Raw genomic sequence first — 22718 nt, 5'->3', positions numbered from 1 at the left:
TACCATGGTGGATGGAATAAGGCTGCCCTCCCCAGAAACCTTTTGTAGACCAAGACTTAGAGGATCAGAATTAGTTCAGGCTGACAAATGGCAGGTATTTTCCATGGGAAGTTATAAATGAAACAAGAATTTTTCATTTTGTTTAAAAAAAAAAAAGTTGAACAAAAGTGTTCCATTTTGGTTTGGATTTAAAAAAAAATGTTGTTTCTTTTTTTCCTCATCTTTCCTTTCTCTCCCTTAAAAAGGGAGAAAGATGGGGAAGTGTTTTTAAAATAAACCGAAAAAAATTCAATTCATTTTTAAAAATTTTTAAAAAAAGTGGAAGTATTTGTTTCCTTCAAAAGCCATTTTAATTAAAAATTGCTAAAATTTTCAACCAGCTCTGATCAGAATTAAAATAGTGCTCAGCAGCTAATTCCTAAAAGATTGTTTATATATAAAGCTGTCACCTTCTCTTTGCTCAAGCTATTCACAAGGAGATTGCATTTTTTCCGAGCTTATTCACTGGAATTTGTCAGTTCCTTCAGACATTTCAGCTAAACATCTTGTTTTCTTGAATATCCCCAGAAAGGGAACACAAAGGGGCAGGGTACACTTGAAACAACTAGTTAAAATTATTTTTTAAAGACTCATTTAATATTGGGGGGAGGCTATTTCCTTTTTGGTGGGTTTTTTGTGGGGCGGCGGGAGGGTGAGTATGGGCTAGAAAGGCACAGGCCAGAATGCAACATTTGCTAGGTGAAAAGAAAAGATATCCTGGAGACATAGGAGTTGTCCTAAACTTACCAGAAGGTTACTAGAGCTTCTTACTCTATGACAGTATTTTTTTCTGTAAGGGGTAACACCTCCTCTTGCTTGGATGTATCACACTGCAACCTGGTGTAATTTTATGTGTGGTCATAGGAGTAGTATGACTTACAGCCCTGGAAAAAAATATCCCTTATTTATCTTGAAAACAAGAACAGTGCAAGAGTGGCTGCAGTGTATTACAGAAGAAACACATACACTGTGCTCTCTTGTGGAGACTTTACTTTTGTTCTTTTTCCTCTATCCGATGGAAAGCTATTTTAGACTGACTATATACAGTCACTCTTTTTATGGAAAAGCATATGTAACTCAAATTAACACAGGTTTCAGAGTAGCAGCCGTGTTAGTCTGTATTCGCAAAAAGAAAAGGAAGACTTTTGGCACCTTAGAGACTAACAAATTTATTTGAGCATAAGCTTTCCTTTTCTTTTTTCAAATTAACGCAGTGTGGGTCTTCACTTCCCTCTAGTGGCTGGACTATATATGTTTATGAGCCTGTCACTGTCCTTGAGTAATATGTCCAATACTTCAGCTCAAGCTGTAGAGGTTAATTCTTTTTAGAACCGGGAGTGATGGGGGTTCAACCCCTGCAAACGACCCAGCTACAGCCATCACTGCATTTGAAAGGATACAGCTCCAATGCCTCACATCATTCCCGTTTCGTGGTCAGGAATTGCTTGGCACTCACCACATTTTATTGATTACACAAACTCTGCACTCACACTGCTCTTGAAATAAATCAACATTTAATATTTTACAGCTTTCTTAAAAGTTCTTTGAACAATATTTTACAAATTATCACAGACACACAAACTTGCTGATGTCCAACATATATACAGTTCATCCTGAAACGAGTTTCTATCATTTTAAAAAAAAGCACTGCAGGCCCAAAATCCTTAATGGGGTTATACATTCCTAGAGTTTTGTGCTTGTTTTTCTTTATTACAGGGCAATTCTGCTCTCCAATATTTTTGTGTGGCCAGCGAAAGCATCAGTGTTTACAATGTTAACGGGGCGAGATCTACTTAGCCAAGATCACAGATTACACTGTTGTGACAGGATAAGGTGCAGCGATCCCCTCCTGGCCTGGCAAAAGGGCATTTTAGCTGGTGGCTGAGCCCACCCGGGCGTTCGGAACCGCCTGCACCCATGTAAGGCAGTAGAGGCATGCGGGCTTTGGCATGTTAGTAACAGGGCAGTAACCCAACCAGCACTAATAAATAGCTTTGTGGTGAAGAGTAGCAAACAAGGCTGTTCCAACTCCCATTGCTTCTGTGGTCAGATTGCACGCACAGCTATTGCACCTTCCTGGCACCATGCACCTAGAGCCTTTTAACAAGAAAGAAGGGAGTTAACTGTCTCCTGCTGGAGAGAGGGGTTCTCCCAGGGGGCTCGAAGTCCTATAACCGCTGTGTCACTAGTGTTTTTGGCTCCAGGGCCTTCTGCAGCAAAACTGTTCTCTCTGGTACGTTTAAACTTAACCTGGCTCAATACCATGGCCTCCCTAGTACTCACCTCCCCTGCTCCCAGAACTGTGAGTGCGATGCCATTGGCACCATACATTCACCTCTCCAGGGTGTTTCTCACCCAGCATTCAGTGCAGGTAAGCTGGCCACGGGAGCATTAACTGAACAGGGAGCTTGTGCTTTCAGAGACTTAGCAGGACGCAGAGGTTGATCGTTCTGGTGACCTAGCTTTACAGTAACTGTAACACGGTGCATAGATCAATGTATGCCCAGAAATCGCTTATTGCACTAGATCACTGGCACCCAAGCCATGGTCTGCAAGCCGCCTTCAGCTCCTCCTTGCCCTAAATGCAGCCCTCATCTTTGTGCCTGTAGGACAAATAAGCCCCCAAATAATTCAGAGTAAACTTGTCCCCGACCCCAAAGAATTCGTAACATTAACAGTGATCTTCAAATTTGCTTTGGGCGAAGCATCATCAGGACATTGTCTGGAGGTTAGTTTGAAACTCTCCAGCTGTTTAAGGTGACTCGTTATCTTTGTGTGTCCCCAAAACCACCTATCACAGCCTTTCCAGTATCTACACTGGTTGCAAGTTCACTCCAAGTACAGCTGATCAGGAAAGTGGCACTCCCCTCCTTGCCCCACCTCGCTGCAGCGCCATCTGGAGATGACAAGGAACCCACTTCCCTCCCAGAGGCCATGAACTGCGACAGCTACCAGAGCTTTGAAGTGACCCTCCATTTCTCAAGGGCATGCTAAACACAGGCCAGGGGTAGCTCATCCATTGTGCCAATGCTTCCCATTGCAAGACGGTTGGGTGCAGGAAGTTCTAATTCCCTGACCCAAGGGAGTGCAATAAATTTCCTCTTCCAGGGGCAGCTTTTGCAACTATCAGGATCGGCTGGAGGCATGTCTGGTCTGAGGCGGCATGGGGCCTGGGACGTTATGCCCTGGCCTTGCTGGTTCTTCTATGGCAGTGCTCCGCTGAAGGTGGCAATGGGCAAGCACAGAAGAGAACAAAACTCAGGCTGGTCTTGGGGGAGGTGATCCAAAGAGGATGTCCTCAGTGTGCAGGGTTCACCGTCCCTGGGTTTGTAGCATGCGGAGACCTCGCACCTGCAGATAAAATGAGCAATGGAAATCACAGGGCTGGGACAGGCTTGGAGTGCAGTAAGAACGCATGCCATGGAATTCAAGTTACAGGGACCACATGCACCCTCAGAGGGGGGCCTGATTTGCTGAAGTGCTGAGCACCTGACCAACCAACCCCTTTAAGATTGCTCAGACTGGGGACCCAGAAGTGGAGGCATCCAAAATCAACAGGCACTTCTGAAAATGTACACCCTAAAAAAAAAAACAAGACAAAACTTTTGCATTTCCTGAATTTAAGTGTGGAACACTTTATTTTGCATTCTCTGTATCAAAGTTTTAAATGATCTCCTTTGGATCCTGCAGCAATAAAAGGATTAAGAGAAGAGCTGGGGCATAAGTAGCTGAGGAAGAGTTCTGAGTAGCTCAAAAGCTTGTCTCTCTCAGCAACAGAAATTGGTGCAGTAAAAGCTATTACCTCAACCACCTTGTCTCTCTTATATCCTGGGACTGACACAGTTACAACACTGCTTACAGTCCATTTAAATGTTCATAGATTCCAAGTCCAGAAGGGACCCTTCAATCATCTCTGCTGACCTCCTGCCTAACACAGGCCAGAGAATTTCACCGAGTTACCCCTGTATTGAGCCCAAGCGAAAATGCACTGCTCTGTGTCATGTCATCTGATCTCATCCCTGGTAATACAGCTTGGTCCTCTCTGAGGAGGAGAAATACTCCACTGGAGATGATACCCTAGGCTATACTCATGGACAGACAGTCATTTGTCTTTTCCCCTTCCCCCCACAACCTCCCCACTGAAGGGCATGTGGACTATCTGGAATGAGCGTCCCAATACCAGGGCAGAATCCTTGCAAGGTTTGGAAGCCGTCTATTCTGTTTATATGCTCAGCACAGTCACTAGTCACAGTATTTATTGTGCCTTGAATTCCCCTAGTTGACTGATTAGTCCTGCTGGAAGATCTCTTTCTGCTTGGAGATCCTTGACTGCATTGTACCCCTAGGTGGGTGACTGAATGTTAGGAACTGGAGATCTTATTTCAAACCTTCAACCTCTCGGTAAAAGTTCAGCCTCCCAGTGGTTCCAGCCTGGAGCAGAATTGGAGAGGGGCAGCATAAGGACTGAGACCTGTTGGTAACAGCAGGGCACCTTGGTGCTGAATCCATCCTGGGACAGGGGACTGAGGTTCCGCTCCTGCTTGGCTGTATTAGTTGTACCCACATCTGCACATGGCTGTTGTGATCTGAATGGCATCATGGCTCCTGCCTGCACGACCTGCAGCTTTGCTATGCAGTGCAGAGCCCCATTTAGGCCATCTAGCCCCTTGAATGCATGTTTACTGGAGCATTGGCCACAGACAGTCCACACGGGTTCAGAAGCCTAAGCAGCACATTTGGGTCTTGGGGGCTAGTCCCCTCAGGGCTCACATGACTCGTTGGGGGTGCCTTACCTACAGCACTTGTCCCCAGAGGAAGGCTAGCCACAGCTGCAGAGAGACATGCTGGCCATTTCCTACCTTGTGACGCTCTGCAGGATTTTCTGCTCATCCTGATCCAGGCACACGGCGAAGGAACAGTTGACTCCAATGATCTGGACCTTGTCTGCTTTTATCTGGGACACGCTGATCTGCTGCGAGAGACAGAGAGAAACACCACGAGTCAGGCTCAGAACATTCTCCAGCCAGCACAGCTTGGCTTTGTGGCATGTGCAGCCAGGGGCCAGGATCCCATTCACTATATGCTGCGCCTTTTAGGGTATGTCTACACCTAAAGCTTGCCTAGATGTACTTGGGCTAGTTCTCCTCAAGCTAGTAGTGTAGCTGCAGTAGCTCAGGCAGCAGTGAGCAGTGTCACGGGCTTGCTGTGCCAAACACAAACCTGCCTGAAACCAGTAGGTATGCACTCGGGGTGGCTAGCCCATGCCACTGCTCACTGTGGACCTTGCTACCCTAGCTGCACCACGATGAGAGCTAACCCGAGTATGTCTGTGCGAGCTGGGACTCTCAGCCCCAAATGTAGACATAACCTTAGTGTCAGGGCTTGGCCTGAGGAGGAGCCGGGCTATGAGGCAATTCAAGAGGGAGGATTTCACGGGGTAAGAGACTCGCCCTGAACGTTCACATATGCATGGAGACATTTGTCGTCCTTACTCTAAAATAACAAGCTAGACTGGGTGTCCATGTTGGTGTAACAGTGTGCGTCCAGTCCACTGAGGATACAGGTCTGTTAAGCTGACTGCTGGGGATGTTGTCCTTTAGCTCAAGTGGTAGCAGCTCATTCTCTTAGTTCTAGAGCCCCCAGTTACGAGCAAGGGCCTCATCTGGGATTTAAACTGCTGTCCTTACACGCTAACACAGAGGAACCTACCCTGCCTTGGAACACGCTCTGAAAGCAAGATTTATACATCTATCTATTTATACAGCTGGATTTGGGTGCTAGAGGCACAGAGGGCTCAGTTCTCCCATCTGGGCTGTTAAAGTAACAGATTGGTTTTAAAATACAGTGGCCAAGATTTTCAGAGAGGGGGCCCCACAATAAGGCACCTGCATACGTGAGCTATTCTCAAATGTGCTGAATACTCGATAGCTTCCATGGACTTCAACAGGAGCTGTGAGGTGCTCAGGCCGCATCTGCCAGAGGCAGCACCAAATCCCAGTCCTCCAACACACGGCTGCTCACAGACGAAGTCGTCAGCCATCACACAGAGCAGTTATTCCCTACAGTTTCCCAACAAGCTTCGATACCCATGCTGGCAGGATCCAGCAGTGCATTGCTCCCTGAACACCTGCTGTGCTGGCAGGACTCATCTGCCAGCCTGACTTCCAGGTGCTGATACAGCCCTGGGTACACAACAGGGAACTTTTCCAGCTGCAGCTTTGCCTGGGTTTTTCCCTCTGCCACTTGGCATCCTAGTTCTCATTGTGCTGGTGCAACCACAAGCAGGACTCCCTAAGCCGCGAGACTCAGCTGCGGCTGCACAGCGAATACAGGCCACGGCTAGGCACACACAGCACCTTTCTGCCAATCTGGAAGTGAGGGCCCCAGAGTTCATGGAGATGGCAACTGTGATGGAATCTGGGCACAAGTTACTGGCCTCTCCGAAGCTCTCAAACCTTCTCCTCCCCTGACAGCGAACGAGCCACAGTTACTCTCTCCTTACCAGCCTAGACGAGGATACAAATACGGCAAATCCAACTTACCTGATTGAAGCTTTTCTTTGACTTGGAGTTTTGCCTCTTGACGACCTCGGTTATGGTTAAAGTCAGACACTCCGTTTGCGAGTCTGGAACAGAAGAGAGGGGGGGTTGCTTGGGCTATTCGAAAGGATTTGGATTTTAATTGAAATGGTCTCTCTGGCACCCAAGGCATAGAACTGCCATGCTCCCGAAGGAGTAGCCTCCGGCTTTGCTTGGCCAGTGGCAAGTAGCAAAGTTCAGAGTCTCTGAAGGGAGGGGAGGGGGGAGAGTCAAGAAGGGATCTCTTGACCCCATTCTCAATCAAGTATCTCTAACAAGGATCCGTCATGCTAACAGGATGGATATTGCACAAGGACAGGTCACCAGTCCTGCAACTCAAAGCCCTGTAGAAGTTAGCCCGTATCAGATAGTCGGAGGGCTACCCTCAGTCTGATAACCCCTTTGAATGGGCCAGGCCAGGGGTCCCAATACAAACCTGGAGCCTTAAAATGCCACCTGACTGTTTGAAAGGGAGATTATTACAGGAGCTTAGTATTATTGTTATTGTTTGTTTGTATTGGAAATCCCCAGCTACACATCACAGCATTCCAGGACTGCTGTGAGCCACAAGATCCCAAATCCCAGCTCTACAGAGTTAATTATCTCTCTTTGAATAAAGAGCACAAAACGAGAGATTGCTCTGCTGCCACATACAACAGCCTCCAGCTATACAGCCTGAGCTAAATCAAACAGATGTTCCTTCCAGCCTCCCCCTGCACATCCCCCCCACACACAGACAAAGAGAGCGAGAAAACCAGAAAAGAAGGCAGAAATACTTAGCATTATCCAGATTCAAACATGATCCAGCTTTACAGACATTACCTGAAAGCCAATTAACTTCATTATAGGGGCTAAAAAAATTGGATCTACAAAAGTGACAATTGCAACATTGGCTGGAACAAATTCTAGCTCCCTCCATAGCTGGTGCAGGCCAAGTGACCTAAAAACTTCCATGTCTTCACTAAAGGCCTGACACCTTTCAGCTATTTTGTGAGCAGCTGGTGTCTGGAGCTGCAGTGACATCCTGTGGCCAGACCAGTGAATGTGAAAGATAATCCCAGATTTCTGTGGCATGTAGGGAATTGGAGTGCGATGGGAAAACCTCTCCCTAGACATCGCATAGCCTATCGAAAGACACCCAGAATGAACTCAGCTTGCAGGCAGATCAGCAAGTTAAGCTCCAGAAATAGAACAGAAATATACAGCTTTGCAATATCTGCAGCCTGCAACGTGGTGGTGGTGAACAAAAACTAAGTGATAGCAACACTTCAGCTTTTCCAGGAGGAGGGAGGGAGGTGTCTGAGCTGATGGAAGAGTTTTAGATAGAGAGGCTCCGAGAAGCTCCAGTTCATTGGCTATTGCTCCATCTGAATGATTGGTCCCAACTGCTGCCTTTATAGCAAATTTATATGTGCCAGGGCGCATCACATGGAGCATTTCAGTGAAACAGAATAATACAAGGTTTCAGAGTAGCAGCCGTGTCAGTCTGTATCCGCAAAAGTGATGCATCCGATGAAGTGAGCTGTAGCTCACGAAAGCTTATGCTCAAATAAATGTGTTAGTCTCTAAGGTGCTACAAGTCCTCCTTTTCTTTTTGAGGATAATACAAGATCTTCTCAAGTGAATCTGTTCCACCTGCCGAAGCAGTGCTGTGTTCAAGCAAAAGAAGAACCATGACCTCTCATTAAGAAGACTACAGCGCTGAAACATTTAACAGGGTGGCTCAGGGCACATTGTACTACCAGGGGATCTAGAGAAAGGAAGAAATGTAACCAACAAAACAAACACACAGACCCAACTGCCGTGGGGGGAGCAGCAAGGAATGAGAGCACTGGCCTACTGTGAGTTCAGTTATTAACTCTACTGGACAGGGTCAGCTGCTAAGGATGGCAGGACAGACAGATAAAAGCCTAAGTGCACATCTCCCTGGTTCTCACGTTGCACCTACAAGAGCATTATGTTCTTTGGTGCTTCTAGGTAGGGGCTGTGCAGCCTCCAATGGCCACCTCTCGACCGCAGCCAGTTCCTGCTCTAGTCATGTTTGGCGAAGAAACCCCAAACCAGGCAAACTCACCAGGACTCACGTTTGGAACAACCCCAAAACTCAGACTGGGTTCACCCAGGGTCACAAGCCCAGCTCTTGGCAAAAGATCAGAGATGCTCTGGATTTCAAACACCCCCAGAGCTCTGGGTTGATTGGACCAGGCCCCATCTCCACCTTTGGCAAACCAGAGCACAGCTCTGCCTAATGGGAATTGCTATACTAGGTCAGACTGCTGGTCCAAGTCCAACGTGCTGCCTTCAGCAGTGGCTAGTGCCAGCTGCTTCAAAGAACGGCACAAGAAATTCTGGAGTGGAGAACGTTATGCAAACTTCCACAGGGGAGGTTCTCCCTAGCCCCAGACAGCAGGCTGTTGCTTCTATAGCCATGATGTTATTATTCATATTATTTATTGGAGAGATCCAGGTTCGATACAGTTTGAACCCTGCTCAACTCTGGCTTCAGCATCCTCTCTCAGTGAGTTTTACAGGCTAGCTATTGTCAGTGTAAGGTACAGATGGATTTACCGTTCCATCTGGGTTTGAAAACAGGACAGAGCTGAGTGTCATAATCCCCAGTACGTTACATTTCGTACCCTGCACTGAACAGGTCAGACAGGCTGTCCAATGGTCCCGACATAACGAGTCTCCGCTACAGCTCTTGTGGAAGCGATACTGCTCAACCCCCTAATTAGCTGCCGTAAGCAGCAGGGCAGATCCCACGCTTGGTGTGTTCTATATTTTTTCCCCCGCATCAGCAACACTTTCGTGTTGGGCAAAAAAGGGCAAAAAAGCTGCTTCGGTAACATGGAGTCTGAGCCTTGGCCTGAAGGGACCTGACCCATATCGGAGGAGCAGTTCAGCAACACAGCACCAAGTCTGCTAGGCTGCCTGTCCCTTAAGTGGGCTGGGATGAACAGCTGCACAAGAGGAACTGAACGGCAACACCAAGAGCACCTTCATCTTGGAATGGGCCTGCTGGCACCAGCCACAGCGTGAGCCGGGACACCTGGAAGTAAAGTGGAACAGGCACAGGCCACCCCATTGCTGTAGGGCTGCTGCCATGAAAGGAAGGAATGTTAGACTGCACAGGAAGGTCACAGAAAAACCTGCATTCAGGGACACCGCACCCCTCTGCTAATTTGGCAGTTCCCATGATGGTCCCATTTTCCCCTCTGGCAGCCCACCTGAGTGACAGGCAGTGTGCCAGGCTCTGGACTGTGTCACTGAATGGCTCCTTCTCAGACATGGGTTAGGTCCCTTCAGATCGAGCGAGGCAGGGATGGCGAGGAGATGGCTACTAGGCAGATTTCACCCCCGCAACATCTGCACCCGGCAGTCCCTCAGCCAGCCCTGGGCCTCTCTCCGGACACAGCAGAGGGCTAGTTCATTCCAAGGACCCTACACAAAGTTCTTCCAGGGCAGGGCAGAGCTTCGGGTCGAGTGCTTTAGCCACCAGGCCTGCAACCTCTCCCCAGGTTTCCACGGGCTCTTCCTGCCAGCTAGGCAGAGGGTCCGAATCCAGGGCCCTTACTAAGGAACTAATGTAATGATTCTCAGCCCAACATTTCAACCAACAAAACATGTAGAAAAAAAACTGCTTAGGGAAATCAATGCCCTGATCCTACACAATGTCCTATTCCTGGCCTTTGGTGCCTGTCCTAGGCATGTGGTATGTTTATCCCGTGTGCATCTGTCCACCATGCAGAACAGTTTTGGAAACAACATTTAAGCCCTGGCTCTGAGGTTTGTTAATGGGACCCAGAAGCTTTCACCTCTGTGACCCATTTCCTCCCAGATCGGGTCAGCACAGACTGAAGATCGCCACCCTCTGATGGCTGTTCTATGCCTGCACGAGAGGAGTTGCGGGGCTCAATCCAGTTCCTAATGGAGAGACGTTCATATCACAGAGCCACACGTGGCACCCCTTGGGGGAAGGCTCAGGGCAGTGAACAGAGCGAAGCGCCCTTTCATCCCTGAAGGTGGCCTTAAAGGTGGAGGGGACCTGAATCAGGATGGCATGGCTTGTTTTGCCCCGAAGCACAGAAGGCATCGCTAATATCTTCTCCTGCATGACACACACACTCCTCCCCATGCCAGAAGCACCACCGCTGTCCACTTTCCATCCTCTCCCACTGCCCCTGTGTAAAGGTTTAAGGGCACCAGCACTCACCTATTTCTTCGTACTTCTTACAGGTCTTGCTGAGGTTGACGGAGGTGCAGACCTTTTCAACATCATTCCAGTGGCTCCTTCCACTGATTGCTGTCTGCAGAGACCAGGCAAAAGTGAGAGAGACGGGTCACATTCCACCCTGATACTGCTCTGCTCATCTCTGACCTTCTGGCTGACATAGCTCAGAACTGGATTTACACTGAGACGGTTGGTCCTGGGACCTTTAGCACCAGTTAAATGTACTTGCTCAAACTACCAGATGCCCAAGCTGCCCATCCATTCCAATAGTAGGTTAATGCTCGATAGCTGAACAGGGTACTGAATCGGCTACTGTCGTAAGCAGGTGGAGATTGTTCTCAGGATTTTTACTACTTTAGTAAGGAAATCCACCAGCATGAAAGAAGAGCCAGTATTTATATAGGGCCTATCACACTTCCTGCTCACTTGGAGGCCACCATTGGTTATGCCAATAAATGAAGCAGAAAGTAGAGGACAGGGAGCCAAAGTGCTTTCAGCTTATTTAGGCTGTGATCCAGCAAAGCATTTAAATACACGTTTAACTGTAAGCACCAGACTAGATCATTGAAGCCAACTCATGAGCTTAATGTCAAGCACAGGTCAAAGAAATTTGCTGGATCTGTTGAAATGCAGCAAACATTATTAGTGTTTGTCAAGTGCCAGAAGAGTGCAAACTGCCACTATCCTTCAGAAATTCATAGCCTCACACATGGCAGCATTTTGGTTTCTTTCCATCTCAGATGAGGTTCCCTTCATGTTCCAGAAACAAACACGTGGCGGAGACATGGGTGAGATATGAGCAGAGATCTGTAATTAATTTTTCCTCTTGGCGATTAAATTCTTGTCATTTAAATAGCCACCAATCCCTTTCAGAAAGGGCCCAACAGGGAGAATCAATTAACTCAAAGAATCCCCCTTATCAGGCAATGTGGCCATAAAGAACCTCTCTGCATTACAAGTAGAAGAATGTCTGGAGACCTGGTTACAGCACAGACTCTCCAGGGCTGCACCACAGCTCAGTATTAAGGTTAAAGTCCCGTCTACACTTCAAAACATATTCATGTTGTAACCGGGTTCCCAGACATGGTGGCCTGTCAGATCTCCCTCTCCATGCATGACCTGTACCTGAAGGCAAAACCCCCCATGGGGAACCTGGTTGTTCGGCAATATGGTATGAGGGATTCCTTCCCTACTCCACAAAGAGGAAAGATCAGCTTCCACCCTGAATCACAAGATATTCTTCCCCTTCCCCATCAACTGATATAAACACACTCTCCTAATCACAGAAATGTAGGGCTGGAAGGGACCTCAAGAGGTCATCTCGTCCATCCCCTAACGCTGAGGCAGGACCAAAGCTAGACTATCCTAGACAGGTGTTTGTCCAATCTGTTCTTAAAAACCTCCAATGACGAGGATTCCACAGCCTCCCTAGGGAAGCTGCCCCAGTGCTTAAAGTTAGAATTTTTTCTTAATATCTAACCTAAATCTCCCTTGCTGCAAATGACACCAATCATGTCTTGTCCTGCCCTGGTGGACATGGAGAACATTTGATCACTTTCTCTTTGTTGTCTTTAGAACAGCCCTTTGAAGACTGTTATCGGGTCCCCCCTCAGCTGTCTCTTCTTCAGACTAAACATGCCTATTGTAGCTCTCTGAGTTGTGTTTATTTCCTCTCCACTTAAAGAGATTTCCTTCATATACCCTATTAAAATCTCTGACTCAGTGGAGGTCTACACAATGCTGAAGAAGTTCCTGCAGCCTCTGTCCCCATCGGACTACCACCCAGTTACCTTGCTATGGACGATTTGTAGTGTTAGAGGGATTGCTTCTCTGTCGCCGTCTATTCCCAGCCTTTTGCTGCCTGGACCTTTGTAATACAAACAGAAGCTAAAGTCACACAACAGCCTTTTCTCTCCCCGCCCTTCAATACATGTTCACACCAGTCCCTCTCCCCTTAGGAAAAGCTGCCCTGTTTCTGAGGAGTTCAGCTTCTCGCTCTCTCTCAAGTCATGCATCCTGGTGACAGCAGAACAAGTGGCCTTAGAGTACCTCAGCTTGCTACAAAGCAGAATGAGGCAGATGGGTGAACACGTTCAGAGGAAAGACCAATCACCCCTCCTGTTGCGAGTGGTGGTTTGGCTGATAAAAACTGCTGCCTATTAAGAACAGAGCTAAGACCACCAAATACTTTACTTCAGACCGTCATCAGGACTCAAACCCTGGTCTTATGGGGCTCTACTATTCCGTCCCAGGCCAGACACCCAGTCCCGTTTCCAGAAATCATCTGTGTGTCAAAACATGCTCTTCAGTAGACCTGTGATAGCCAAGCAACGAAAAGGGGATCAGTGTTAACCTGTTTGTTACACTGCCTGCCACTTGTTTTATTGGAATGTGACAGAGGAGCAAAAAGAAAAACTAAAGTTAGCTTAAAAGCTGCCCCACATGAATAAGCTCATAGGGGATTTTCAGCATAAAACACAATAAGCAGCTGGAGACCTCTCCACAGAATGAAAAGAAATTAAATTAAATTAGCAGGTGCTGTTGGGTAAGTGTTGGGTCTTGCGGGAAAATACAAAGCTGTAAAGGGCTGGTTTACCAGCTGGGCTCTTTCTTTCTTTTTTTTGCAGATGTGTACCCATCATAAATTGGGCTTTAAATTTTGTGCCTGAAGTTCGCTGATGCTTTTTCCAGACAAAATTATTGCAGGTGCAAAAGGGTGGGTGCAAAACTGCATCATCAAAACCCAGTTCAAAATTATGCCCTAAGTGTTTAAAGATGAAAATGGTTGATGGGTTTCACTATTGAAGCATAACCTGTCCATATTATGGGAATAGGGGCAACTAGTTCAATGGAGAGCACTTTGTAAGTTCTGCTTGGAGACAGCAAGAGGAAGTCAGAGCACAGAAAAGGATTCAGTGCTAAAAGAAAAAACAAATTAATAATGTGTTTTCTTGCAGTATATAATTTAGCCACTAGAGTCTCTATGTGCTGCACAGAGCTCCAAACAGAATGTGGTCTCTGGTAAACAAGTGAGACAAAATTGGAACTGAAGCTGTGTGGATGCCTGCTTGTGTGTCCGTGGCTGTAGCTGTTTTCTACTAAACAATATTTCCTGTTTTAAAAGATCTATGGATCTATCCATTTCTTTTCTTTGCCTAATTAAGGCTTACAAGAGTATAACCAAGAGATTTTATAACTGAAGTATCAAGACAGAAAGAGAAATTGTGAGTAAAGACCCCGCCAAGAAAAAGAAAGAAAAAGGATGTGCTGGTTTCCAAGACACTGTGCCAGGACCTGATGAAGGGGAAAGGACCTGTTTTTAGCTATGCTAAAATAAATTAACTTTGGATCAAGGGAAAAGTAACAAAAAACTTCCTTGAGAAACAGAAATCATAAAGACTGTTACAGAAGGGAAAATGTAGGTTTCATGATGCTTTAGTTTCCAGGTTTGTAAAAATCCCTTTCTATATCCCAACTCCCAACCACTCTCCCCAGCCATCTGTAATCCAACCCAACTGTGGATCCGATTTCTCTGTGCTCCCCTAAGGAGCTAGTTATTAAGCATTCACCATCAAATCTATCTGTGCCCCAATTTCTAAAGCTGCCATCATATCACTACAGAACCTGTGATGCATGAGACTTTAGGAAGGCAAGGAAACATCTGTGTCCAGATCGGATACCTACCCGATGCCCTGATGGCCCGCGTGGCAGCTGAGTGGCCCAGTTCGAGGGATTGAATGAAGACCTCAGTCTTCTTCTCACCTCCAATGAAGGTTAGCTGTCGGGGGAGGGAGAGAAGAGAGAGATGCACTATGAATGCACTGCACAATGAGGGAGCCGGGCATATTCCTAATAGTACACTGCCTTCAAATGAAGCAGTGCAAGGAGAGAGAACCCCTCAAGCTAGAAAATCCTAGCAGTGCAAGTCACAGCAATCCGACAGCAGCATTCCTACTCTGATAAATGCCTGTTACCATCACTACCTACATATGCATCCCACGCCCAACACCTTGTTATGAGAGCACCAGGATGACAAGAACCTTCCTCTCAATCTCTGCATGCTGGACAGAGCAGGCTTTGGAGAACAGGCTCCTCGCAGGGATTTCAGAAAGCAAAGCGTGTATGTAATTGTTAGCACCGGTGAGAGCCATACGTGTATGGGGAAAGGAAGACAAGTTAGATGAGAAGTTGTCTATGGGACACCCATCCTCTCTTAGGGACCAGGGTATCGGGAGAGAGCAGAGTGGAGAGTTTGGAGACTTTATGGTGTGATCTGAACTACACTTCAACCGTCCCGAGGAAGCTGAGAACCACTGCATTCTACAACAGCAGCAGATCGGTTTCTCTGGAGGTCGCTGTTGGTTAATAGAAGTTCCCGCGGATCGTTATCCCCCAGAAACATCCTACACCAGCTCCATCACCAGGATCAGGAGGGGCATCAGTCCATCATGAGCCATTAGCGAATGCAGGAAGGGGCAATTGCATACCAGGCTCTCCTACCATGGTGATAAAGCAGAAGGAGATGGACTTGACTAATGGAAGCACACAGGGGCATGCACAAGGGGGTGGGGCAAGCAGGGGCACTGCCGCCCCCCAAAATCTCTGTGGGTTCCTGAAGCCCGGTGAGGGAGGAAGCATCAGGGCGGCTGATGGCTGAGCTCCTCCTCCCCACACCGCTGCAGCTGCAGCCTGCTGCTTCTCCTTCCCTGCTGTTGGAGTCCCATGTGTTTCCTCTGCCTCCAGCCCCGACTCGCCTCAGCAGGCATTTGCAGAGCAGGCAGCAGCGCTGGGACTCCAGCAGCAGGGAAGGAGAAGCAGCAGGCTGCAGTTGTAGGGGTCGGGGAAGGACCCTGCAGTCAGCTGCCTTGCTGCTTCCTCCTTGCCAGGATTGAAGAGACATGGGGAGCGCCCCCTGCAGGGGGAGCTTCTGCTGCCTCCTCGCAGCTGGGTGTCCCTGCCAGAGGCGTCCCGAGAAACGGCAGGGGTCACGCAAACCTTTCATTTGTGTGTGTTTAATGTGCCCCTCCAAAAGCATGCAAATTTAAATTCCTGCGCACGCCCCTGGAAGCACAGTCTCACCGGCCCACAATAGCCAGGTCGGGGCAGGAACTGGCCGAACCCTTGAGCATCATGGACGTATCAGTCCTGAAGAGACCTTTGTCTCGTAGAGGTTGGTACTGGAGTCCTTAGTTGATCTATGCAGAGACAGAAGTCCTCACAAACCCCATGTGCAAGGTGGGATGGAAAGGCCCAGCCCTGCGTACCTCTGTCTGGTAGAGCTGCAGCAGCACCGGGCGAGTAGCAAACCGGCAGTAGTAAAGCACCATGTCAGCCAGGATGGGCAGCTGCTCCCTGGACTCCTCCGTAGGCTCCACCTCGGGTTTGGCAGATTGCTGGCATAGGCACAAGGAGGTGACATGGAAACCCGCTCTGCTCCTGCTGTTCAGCACAGGGCTGGGAGGTCGTGGGTGCTGGGGAAAGGTACTGGGGTCGCAGCCCTGGAGACTAAAACCCTCCGAACAGGTGCTGTGGCCGGGCGAGTTCCGCCACTGACATACCTCCACCCCACCCTGCTGGGACCAGGTCAGCCTTCTCGGCCTCTCTGCTGAGAATGGCGCCCGGGGGTGACCAGTGTGGGGAGTAACAGCGAGAACACAATTCTTGCCCCGGAGTTTCCCCCATGTTTCCCTATTGGCCAGTTAGTCTCCTAATGCACAGCAGGGGGGATGGGGACACTGGCCTCCTGTGCATTGTCCTGTGAACAGACTCACAGAAGAGACAGAGCAACGGGGTGGGTCAGGCTGGAACCAGCCACTCCCCAGAGGCAGGCAATGGTCAGCCCCAGGAGAGCCTCAAGCTGGCTCCCAACCTGGATCTTGCAGGACAGCTCAAAACTAGACCCATCCTGGAGCAGACCCAGCTGGTCCAACACTAGCAGCTGATGGTGGATACTCCAAATGAAGGGGAGAGACCCTCCTCCCGCCCCCATGCCAACACATGGAAAGGGGCAGTGGGGTAAGGACCCAAAGCCAAGCTCATTTCCTCCTGAGCTCCCCGACATACCTGACACAGGACATCCGTGGGCAAGTTAATCAGCCCGAGAACGTTGCGCTCGTACCATGGGTCCAACATCCCAATGTAGTGGGAGATTTCGTTGGTGCTGCTTTGTGCCCCAGCTGAGCTGGGTTCCTGAAACCAGACAGACAGAGTCACTCAGGAGATGTCTACACTGCAATTAAACACCTGCGGCTGGCCCATGTCAGCTGACTCGGGTGCATGGGGCTCAGGCTACGCGGCTGTTTCACTGTGGTGTAGATGCTCAGGCTCAGGTTGGAGCCCAGGTTCTGGGACCCCGGGAGGGTCCCAGAGCTCAGGCCTGAACATCCACATTGCAGTTAAACAGCCCTGTAGCCCGAGAACCAAGTCAGCAGACATGAGCCAGCCACAGGTGTCCAGTTGCAGTGTAGACATACCCTCCTGGGCCGGTTGATTTCATTTATTTTTCTTACTGCAAGTGAATTTTGAGCTGGCAGAAGGTATTGCACTGTTGGCCATCAAGAGGGCAGGCTGCCTACAGAACAGACAGGGACAGGACAAGCTTCCCTCCCTGCCAGCCTCAGGTGCACTTGGTCTATTCAGTACTTGGCCTCTCTGCCGAGCCAGCCACAAGGGGAACCAGTGAGGGCCAAGCGTGGCGCTGCTTGTGTGACGCAGGCAGGTCTCTACACTAGGAGCTGGTCCGACGGGAGACACAGCACGTACCGTTTGCCCTGAGGCTCTCAGGTGAGGATCTCCTGGAGAAGGAGGAGGATGTGTCAGTGGTGCAGATGAGGTAAGGCAGCTCCTCTTCACCGGGATGTAGAAAAACTGCAGCTTGAAGTACCTTGTCAGTAATGGGCAATCGATTTCTTGTAGTCTAGAACAGGGAAAGGGAAGGAGAGCACTGCAGAGAGCCCACTGTGTCAGCACGAACGAGGTGTGGCTAGTGTCAGGTAGGTAAGGCGCGCGCGCGCCATCCCCACCCCCACACAAACAGTCGTGTGCGCGGTGAGGGAAACAGTGCAGGAGCAGCCCAACACTCTTTACTTAGCTCGTAAGCTCTCTGGGGCAGGGACCCTCCTTCTGTCGGATGTTCGCACAGTGCGTTGCACAAGGGGCTCTGCGCAACACCACAGCACGAGACACTGCCACGTGCACCACGAAGGGACAGCACCGAGTGTGGTGAAGGGTTCGTCACCAGGCCTCAGTCCTGGAGGCTAACAGAGTGGGAACCCAATCCGCCATCATCACCTCACAGCACAGTCTGCACCAGGGCATAGCCACAGGATCTGGGCCCGCCTTTCATGGACATCAATAGAGCGACATCCATTGATACCACCGGAGGCTCTGGCCCTTGGACTCCGTAAGGTGACGTGTGGTGGGAGGGCTGGTTAAATACACACAAGGAATGGGAGCTGGGTTCCCCTGGTGCCATCCCACTCACCTAAGGTTCCTGTACGCCCGGGCCACTTTTCCTGAGATGCGGTCTGAGCCAAAGACCACGACGCGCAGCGTGGAGACCTTGGTGTCCTCGTCGTAGCTCAGGAAGGGCCTGCGCTGGATGCACACGTTCTGCGCTGTGTGGTGCTGCGGGAGCCGCTGACTCAGCACGTGCTGGGGCAAGGAAAGAGCCCTCCGGGAGCGCGCTGGGATGCGGTGCTTGGCCTCTGGGTTGCACAGGCTCTCGGCCCGGCGCAGAGGCAGGGAGAGCGAACCAGTGTCAGGATAGTCCCTTACGTCTCTCCGCAAGACCAGCTGGCTTTTGCTCTTGAATAGCTTGCAGATTTTGCTGGCCAGTCTCTGCCTCTGCTTGTGAAGTGTCGTCTCCTCTTTCAGGTCCAGCCTCCCCACCAGATCGAGAGAGCTCTCGTCGCTGTCTTCGGCATAGCCACTGTCCATGCAGTCCTTGAGGCTAGACACAAAGGACTTAAAGGACCTTCTGGAGACCACTGACAGCTCCGAAATGGAGTCCTTGGAAGTGGTGAAGAGAGACATCCGCGAATGCTTCGACGCCTCCTCTGATAACTCTGAGTACACAAAGTCCTTGGAAACCGCTGAGATGGAGGAAAGGAGCGAGTCTCTTTGTGGAGAACAGCCATCAATTTCCGTCTCCTCTTCCTCCTCATCCTCCAAGAGCACTGGCTTGAGAACATCGCTCTCCTTGTTGAGTACGTCTCTGAGGATATCTGAAAGAATAAGAGCCAGCACAGAATCCTAAACAACACAACATGGGAGATGGGAGGGGTATATCGGGCCTCCCAGCCCATCCACCCTAGGGCCAGTGAAGGATTATCCTCTACAGTGTGTTCTCCAGTACTTTGTCCAGCCTCATATGACCCCAGTGGTGGAACTTCTACCACTTCCTTTCTGAGGCTGTCCCACACTAATACCAAATGCACTTGTGCCCAGAAGTCATCTTGTCAGAGGTTGTCAACGTTTTTTAACCAAAACAAGTGGATTTGGTGGGGGGAAAAAAGCGATTTTGTCAAAAACTAAAAACACTTTCATGAAAACGATTCGATTTCAATGAAATTTTTTATGCAAAAAAAGCTTGAAACAAAAGTCAGTTTTCTTTCAAATGGAAGTTTTTGTTTCCTTTGGGTTTCCAAACACCAAAGTAAACTAACATTTGTTTTGCTTCCTTTCAACTTGGATTGTCAACTAGTTCTACTACTTATGGCCACACCCCATTAAAACGTATTTTAATACTAATCAAGATAGCCAGCCAGGTCAGAAAGTGATAAAGCCACTGGCTCCCTGACAAAAATGTACTCTGTGAGAAGAATGAAACAGACAAGCCCAGGGGAGGACAGGTGGGCCGACTGTTTTCCAGAGTGACAGAACTGATGTAGCTTGTTGGGGCCTGCTGGCATTGAATGCACAGTCTGCACAGAAACACAGAGATTTGTCATAAGCAGGGACTGGGAGTAAAAGAGAAGTAGCAGCTTCGCTTGCAAAATTGCTATGGGGGGAGGAGGGAGGAAATTACCAGGCCAGGCACAAAAAACCCTGCTCACCTGACCCTACCCTGAGGGCAATGGAACCCCCCCACGCCCATATTTTGTTGCCCAAAGCGTACGCCCACACTGGAGCTGGAGGTGAAATTCCCAGCTCGGGGAGACATACCCACACTAGCTTTCATTGAGCTAGCATGCTAAAAACAGAGCGTGGCCACTGCAGTGCGAGGGGCTAGCCACCCCGAGTATGTACCCATCCTAGGTGACAGGCCCGGACTCATGGGGGCTAGCGCTCCCACTGCTCCTGCTGTGGAGGCTCACACATCTGTTTTTCGCACAGTCCTCAAACTAGGACTCGCACCTCCAGCTCCGGTGTAGCCTTCTGCAAAGGGAGTTAAACTTGCCCCCAAGCGGGCCGCTACAATTTGGCAAAGTTGCCGTAGGACAGCTGGCCTGTCTGCCCAGCCCTGGAAGGGCCGATGCCACGTCCTAGGTCTCTTTCAGACCCTTGCCTTGGGGTGTGGTTTATTCATTTCAACACAAAACTCGCCAAGTAACACAGAGTTATTTCCCAGACCAAAACAGGCGGCAGGGACCCCAGGGCCTTTCCACTTGTGTCTCTCCCCACTGCTCCAGGACCTGCCAGGAGCCAACTTCCTTCCTGCAGCCCCCCCCCCCCGCCCCCCGCAACTGAGCCCTTTCAGCCCTTTATGGCAATCACTGACCTCTCCCCTGCTGAATCTGATAACGAGCCAGGGCTGGCCACAGGATCCCTGACCATTAAAGGGGCACGCCACCCTGTTACAGTTGCATTATTATTAATTGTCTGTATAGTTGTAGTACCTAGGACCCCAGTCACAGACCAGGTCCCCATTGTGCTGGGCGCTGTACTGACACAGAACCGAAAGGCAGCTCCTGCCCCAGAGAACGTCCCATTGAAGTACTGGGTAGGTTCCAGTAACGTACATTTTCAATATCAAAGGCCATTATTTCTCTTGACATTATCTATATTCTAGGAACACAGGAAGGTACCATATCAGTGCTGAGCCAGACCTCAGTGCTGCAAACACCCACATACATGCTTAACTTTAATCCTGCGAGGAGCACCATTGACTTCAACACATTTCGAACAGAGCACGTGTGCGTTTGCAAGATCGGGCCTCGAAAGCCTCTCTGGTCTGGGATCCTGCCTCTGCCACTGGCCCCGTGCTTCCGAGGAAGTCAAACTCCCCACAATGCAGCTCTCTTTGCACGCCTGTGCCATGGGGGCCAGGGGAGTTCTTCCTCAGCCAAGCTGTGGGTGAGTTTTAGCCTTACCGAAATTATCCTTGTCCCAGCTGTAAGCGTAGCATCGAGCAACGGGGATGGGGACTGTGTGAAGTTTACACGACTGGGCCATCCCTGAGAAGAGAGAAGAGCAAGTGGCAAGTTAGGAACATAGAGTGAGAAGGCACCTCCTGTGTGACTGAGTCCAGTCCCCTGCTATTGCAGGCCCCTCCATCTCATAATCCATTTACCTAGCTCCATCTCAAAACCATTTAGATTGTTCGCCTCCCCTCCTATTGGAAGGGCCATTACAGAACCTCTCTCCTCTGATGGTTAGAAACTGTCTTCCATTTCCAGCCTAAATGTATTCAGCGCCAGTTTAAGTCAGCTCAGGCAAGCGTCGTCTGAAGTGAAAAGTCCCAGCATCAAGGCCCCTCTTCCACTTGTGAGCCCCCACCCCCTCCTCTCCAGCAAGTGATGCCACCAGCAATTCATCCTAACAGCCAGGGATGAATGTGCGGAGGGGAGGAAGCAGTGAATTCTCACTAGCTCCTCCCACAAGGTGAGCTCCACCCATGTAGGACAGCAACGTGAGAATCTTCTCACCACAGACAGTGCACGTGTTAAACAAAACAGCCTCTGCCAAGCTCATCTGGGGGGCTCCTTGGACTCTGTCCCGACTCAGTGGGGCTAAGATGCCGCTTTGTGCTCCATTCCGCCCCTCTGCCATGCTGGGGCCAGAGATCAGGTTGGAATGGCACTCCCAAACTCCGCCCACAATCCATGCCACACTCCGTAAAGACACCGCAATGAGCCATTGCTCACAGCCGATCACGCAGACCTTCACCATACAGCCAGGCATTCTCCTTGTGTGAGTGCTTTCGGCAGCGGTGAAAAAGTTCACAACGTCGACATTTAAAGCGATCCTTGCCAGACATGAGGGTTGATACTCTGAGATGAATGGGGCAGTTCCGAGCTCTCAGAGCTATAATTTCAGGCTGTCTGCAGACCCAGGCAGTGGTCATTGTTACAATCGGTTTGTGTTTTGAAAGTTTTCTTCCTAACCATAAGGGTTAGAGACTTTTTTTTTTTTTTAAAATAAAAGCTGTGATTCTGGAGCAGAAAAAGAAATAAGCAAGAAACCCCCCCCCCCCCCCCCCCCCAAAGACCAGCTCATCATGAGGGAGTGAGCCAGAACAGATTTTTTGTTCTACTTTTGAAATGTAGTCCAGTCAAGGATTTCATGCTTCATAGCATTCACTCCTGATCTCTCAAAATAGAGCAGCTAATGTATATGATAGGCCAGGCTAGAGAAAGAAAAGTAGAACATTGTATAAATTAGAACAACCCCACTCACTCTCATACCTGTGATCTTAGGGAAACCTGCTTCAGCCGCAATGTCCTGCAGCATGGACTGCAGCTGTTCCCTGGCTGCGACAGGGTCGCTGGTAACAGCTGCCAGCTCCTGAGCTTCTGTGGTGCGAGAATGGATCTCTGAGAGCTCTTCTAAGGTCTTGGACTAAAGAGAGCACAGAGATTCAGAGACAGCTTGTCTACATGTGGGTCTCTCTTCATGAAGCATAAGCCATTTCTTCTAGAAAAAGAATC

General features: G+C 49.4%; 1 protein-coding gene across 3 annotated transcripts in view; it reads right to left on the bottom strand.

The window, feature by feature from the left end:
* Positions 1-1534: 1534 nt before the first annotated feature.
* The window catches only part of PIK3R5 (phosphoinositide-3-kinase regulatory subunit 5), a 97806-nt gene continuing 76622 nt past the window's right edge, over positions 1535-22718 (bottom strand). For all 3 annotated transcript variants that reach the window (XM_037914177.2, XM_037914178.2, XM_037914180.2), the window contains exons 8-19: positions 22476-22629; positions 21162-21245; positions 18332-19073; positions 17611-17764; positions 16912-17037; positions 16113-16241; positions 14533-14626; positions 12639-12715; positions 10831-10924; positions 6582-6664; positions 4899-5011; positions 1535-3390 (exon numbers count right to left, since the gene is read on the bottom strand). In XM_037914177.2, coding sequence (XP_037770105.1) covers positions 3243-3390; positions 4899-5011; positions 6582-6664; positions 10831-10924; positions 12639-12715; positions 14533-14626; positions 16113-16241; positions 16912-17037; positions 17611-17764; positions 18332-19073; positions 21162-21245; positions 22476-22629 — 1998 coding nt within the window. In that variant the 3' untranslated portion in view covers positions 1535-3242. The remainder of the gene's footprint in view (positions 3391-4898; positions 5012-6581; positions 6665-10830; positions 10925-12638; positions 12716-14532; positions 14627-16112; positions 16242-16911; positions 17038-17610; positions 17765-18331; positions 19074-21161; positions 21246-22475; positions 22630-22718) is intronic.

Source organism: Chelonia mydas, chromosome 14 (genome assembly GCF_015237465.2).
Source record: "Chelonia mydas isolate rCheMyd1 chromosome 14, rCheMyd1.pri.v2, whole genome shotgun sequence".
NCBI lineage: Eukaryota > Metazoa > Chordata > Testudines > Cheloniidae > Chelonia > Chelonia mydas.
This window is presented reverse-complemented; position numbering and strand designations above follow the sequence as displayed.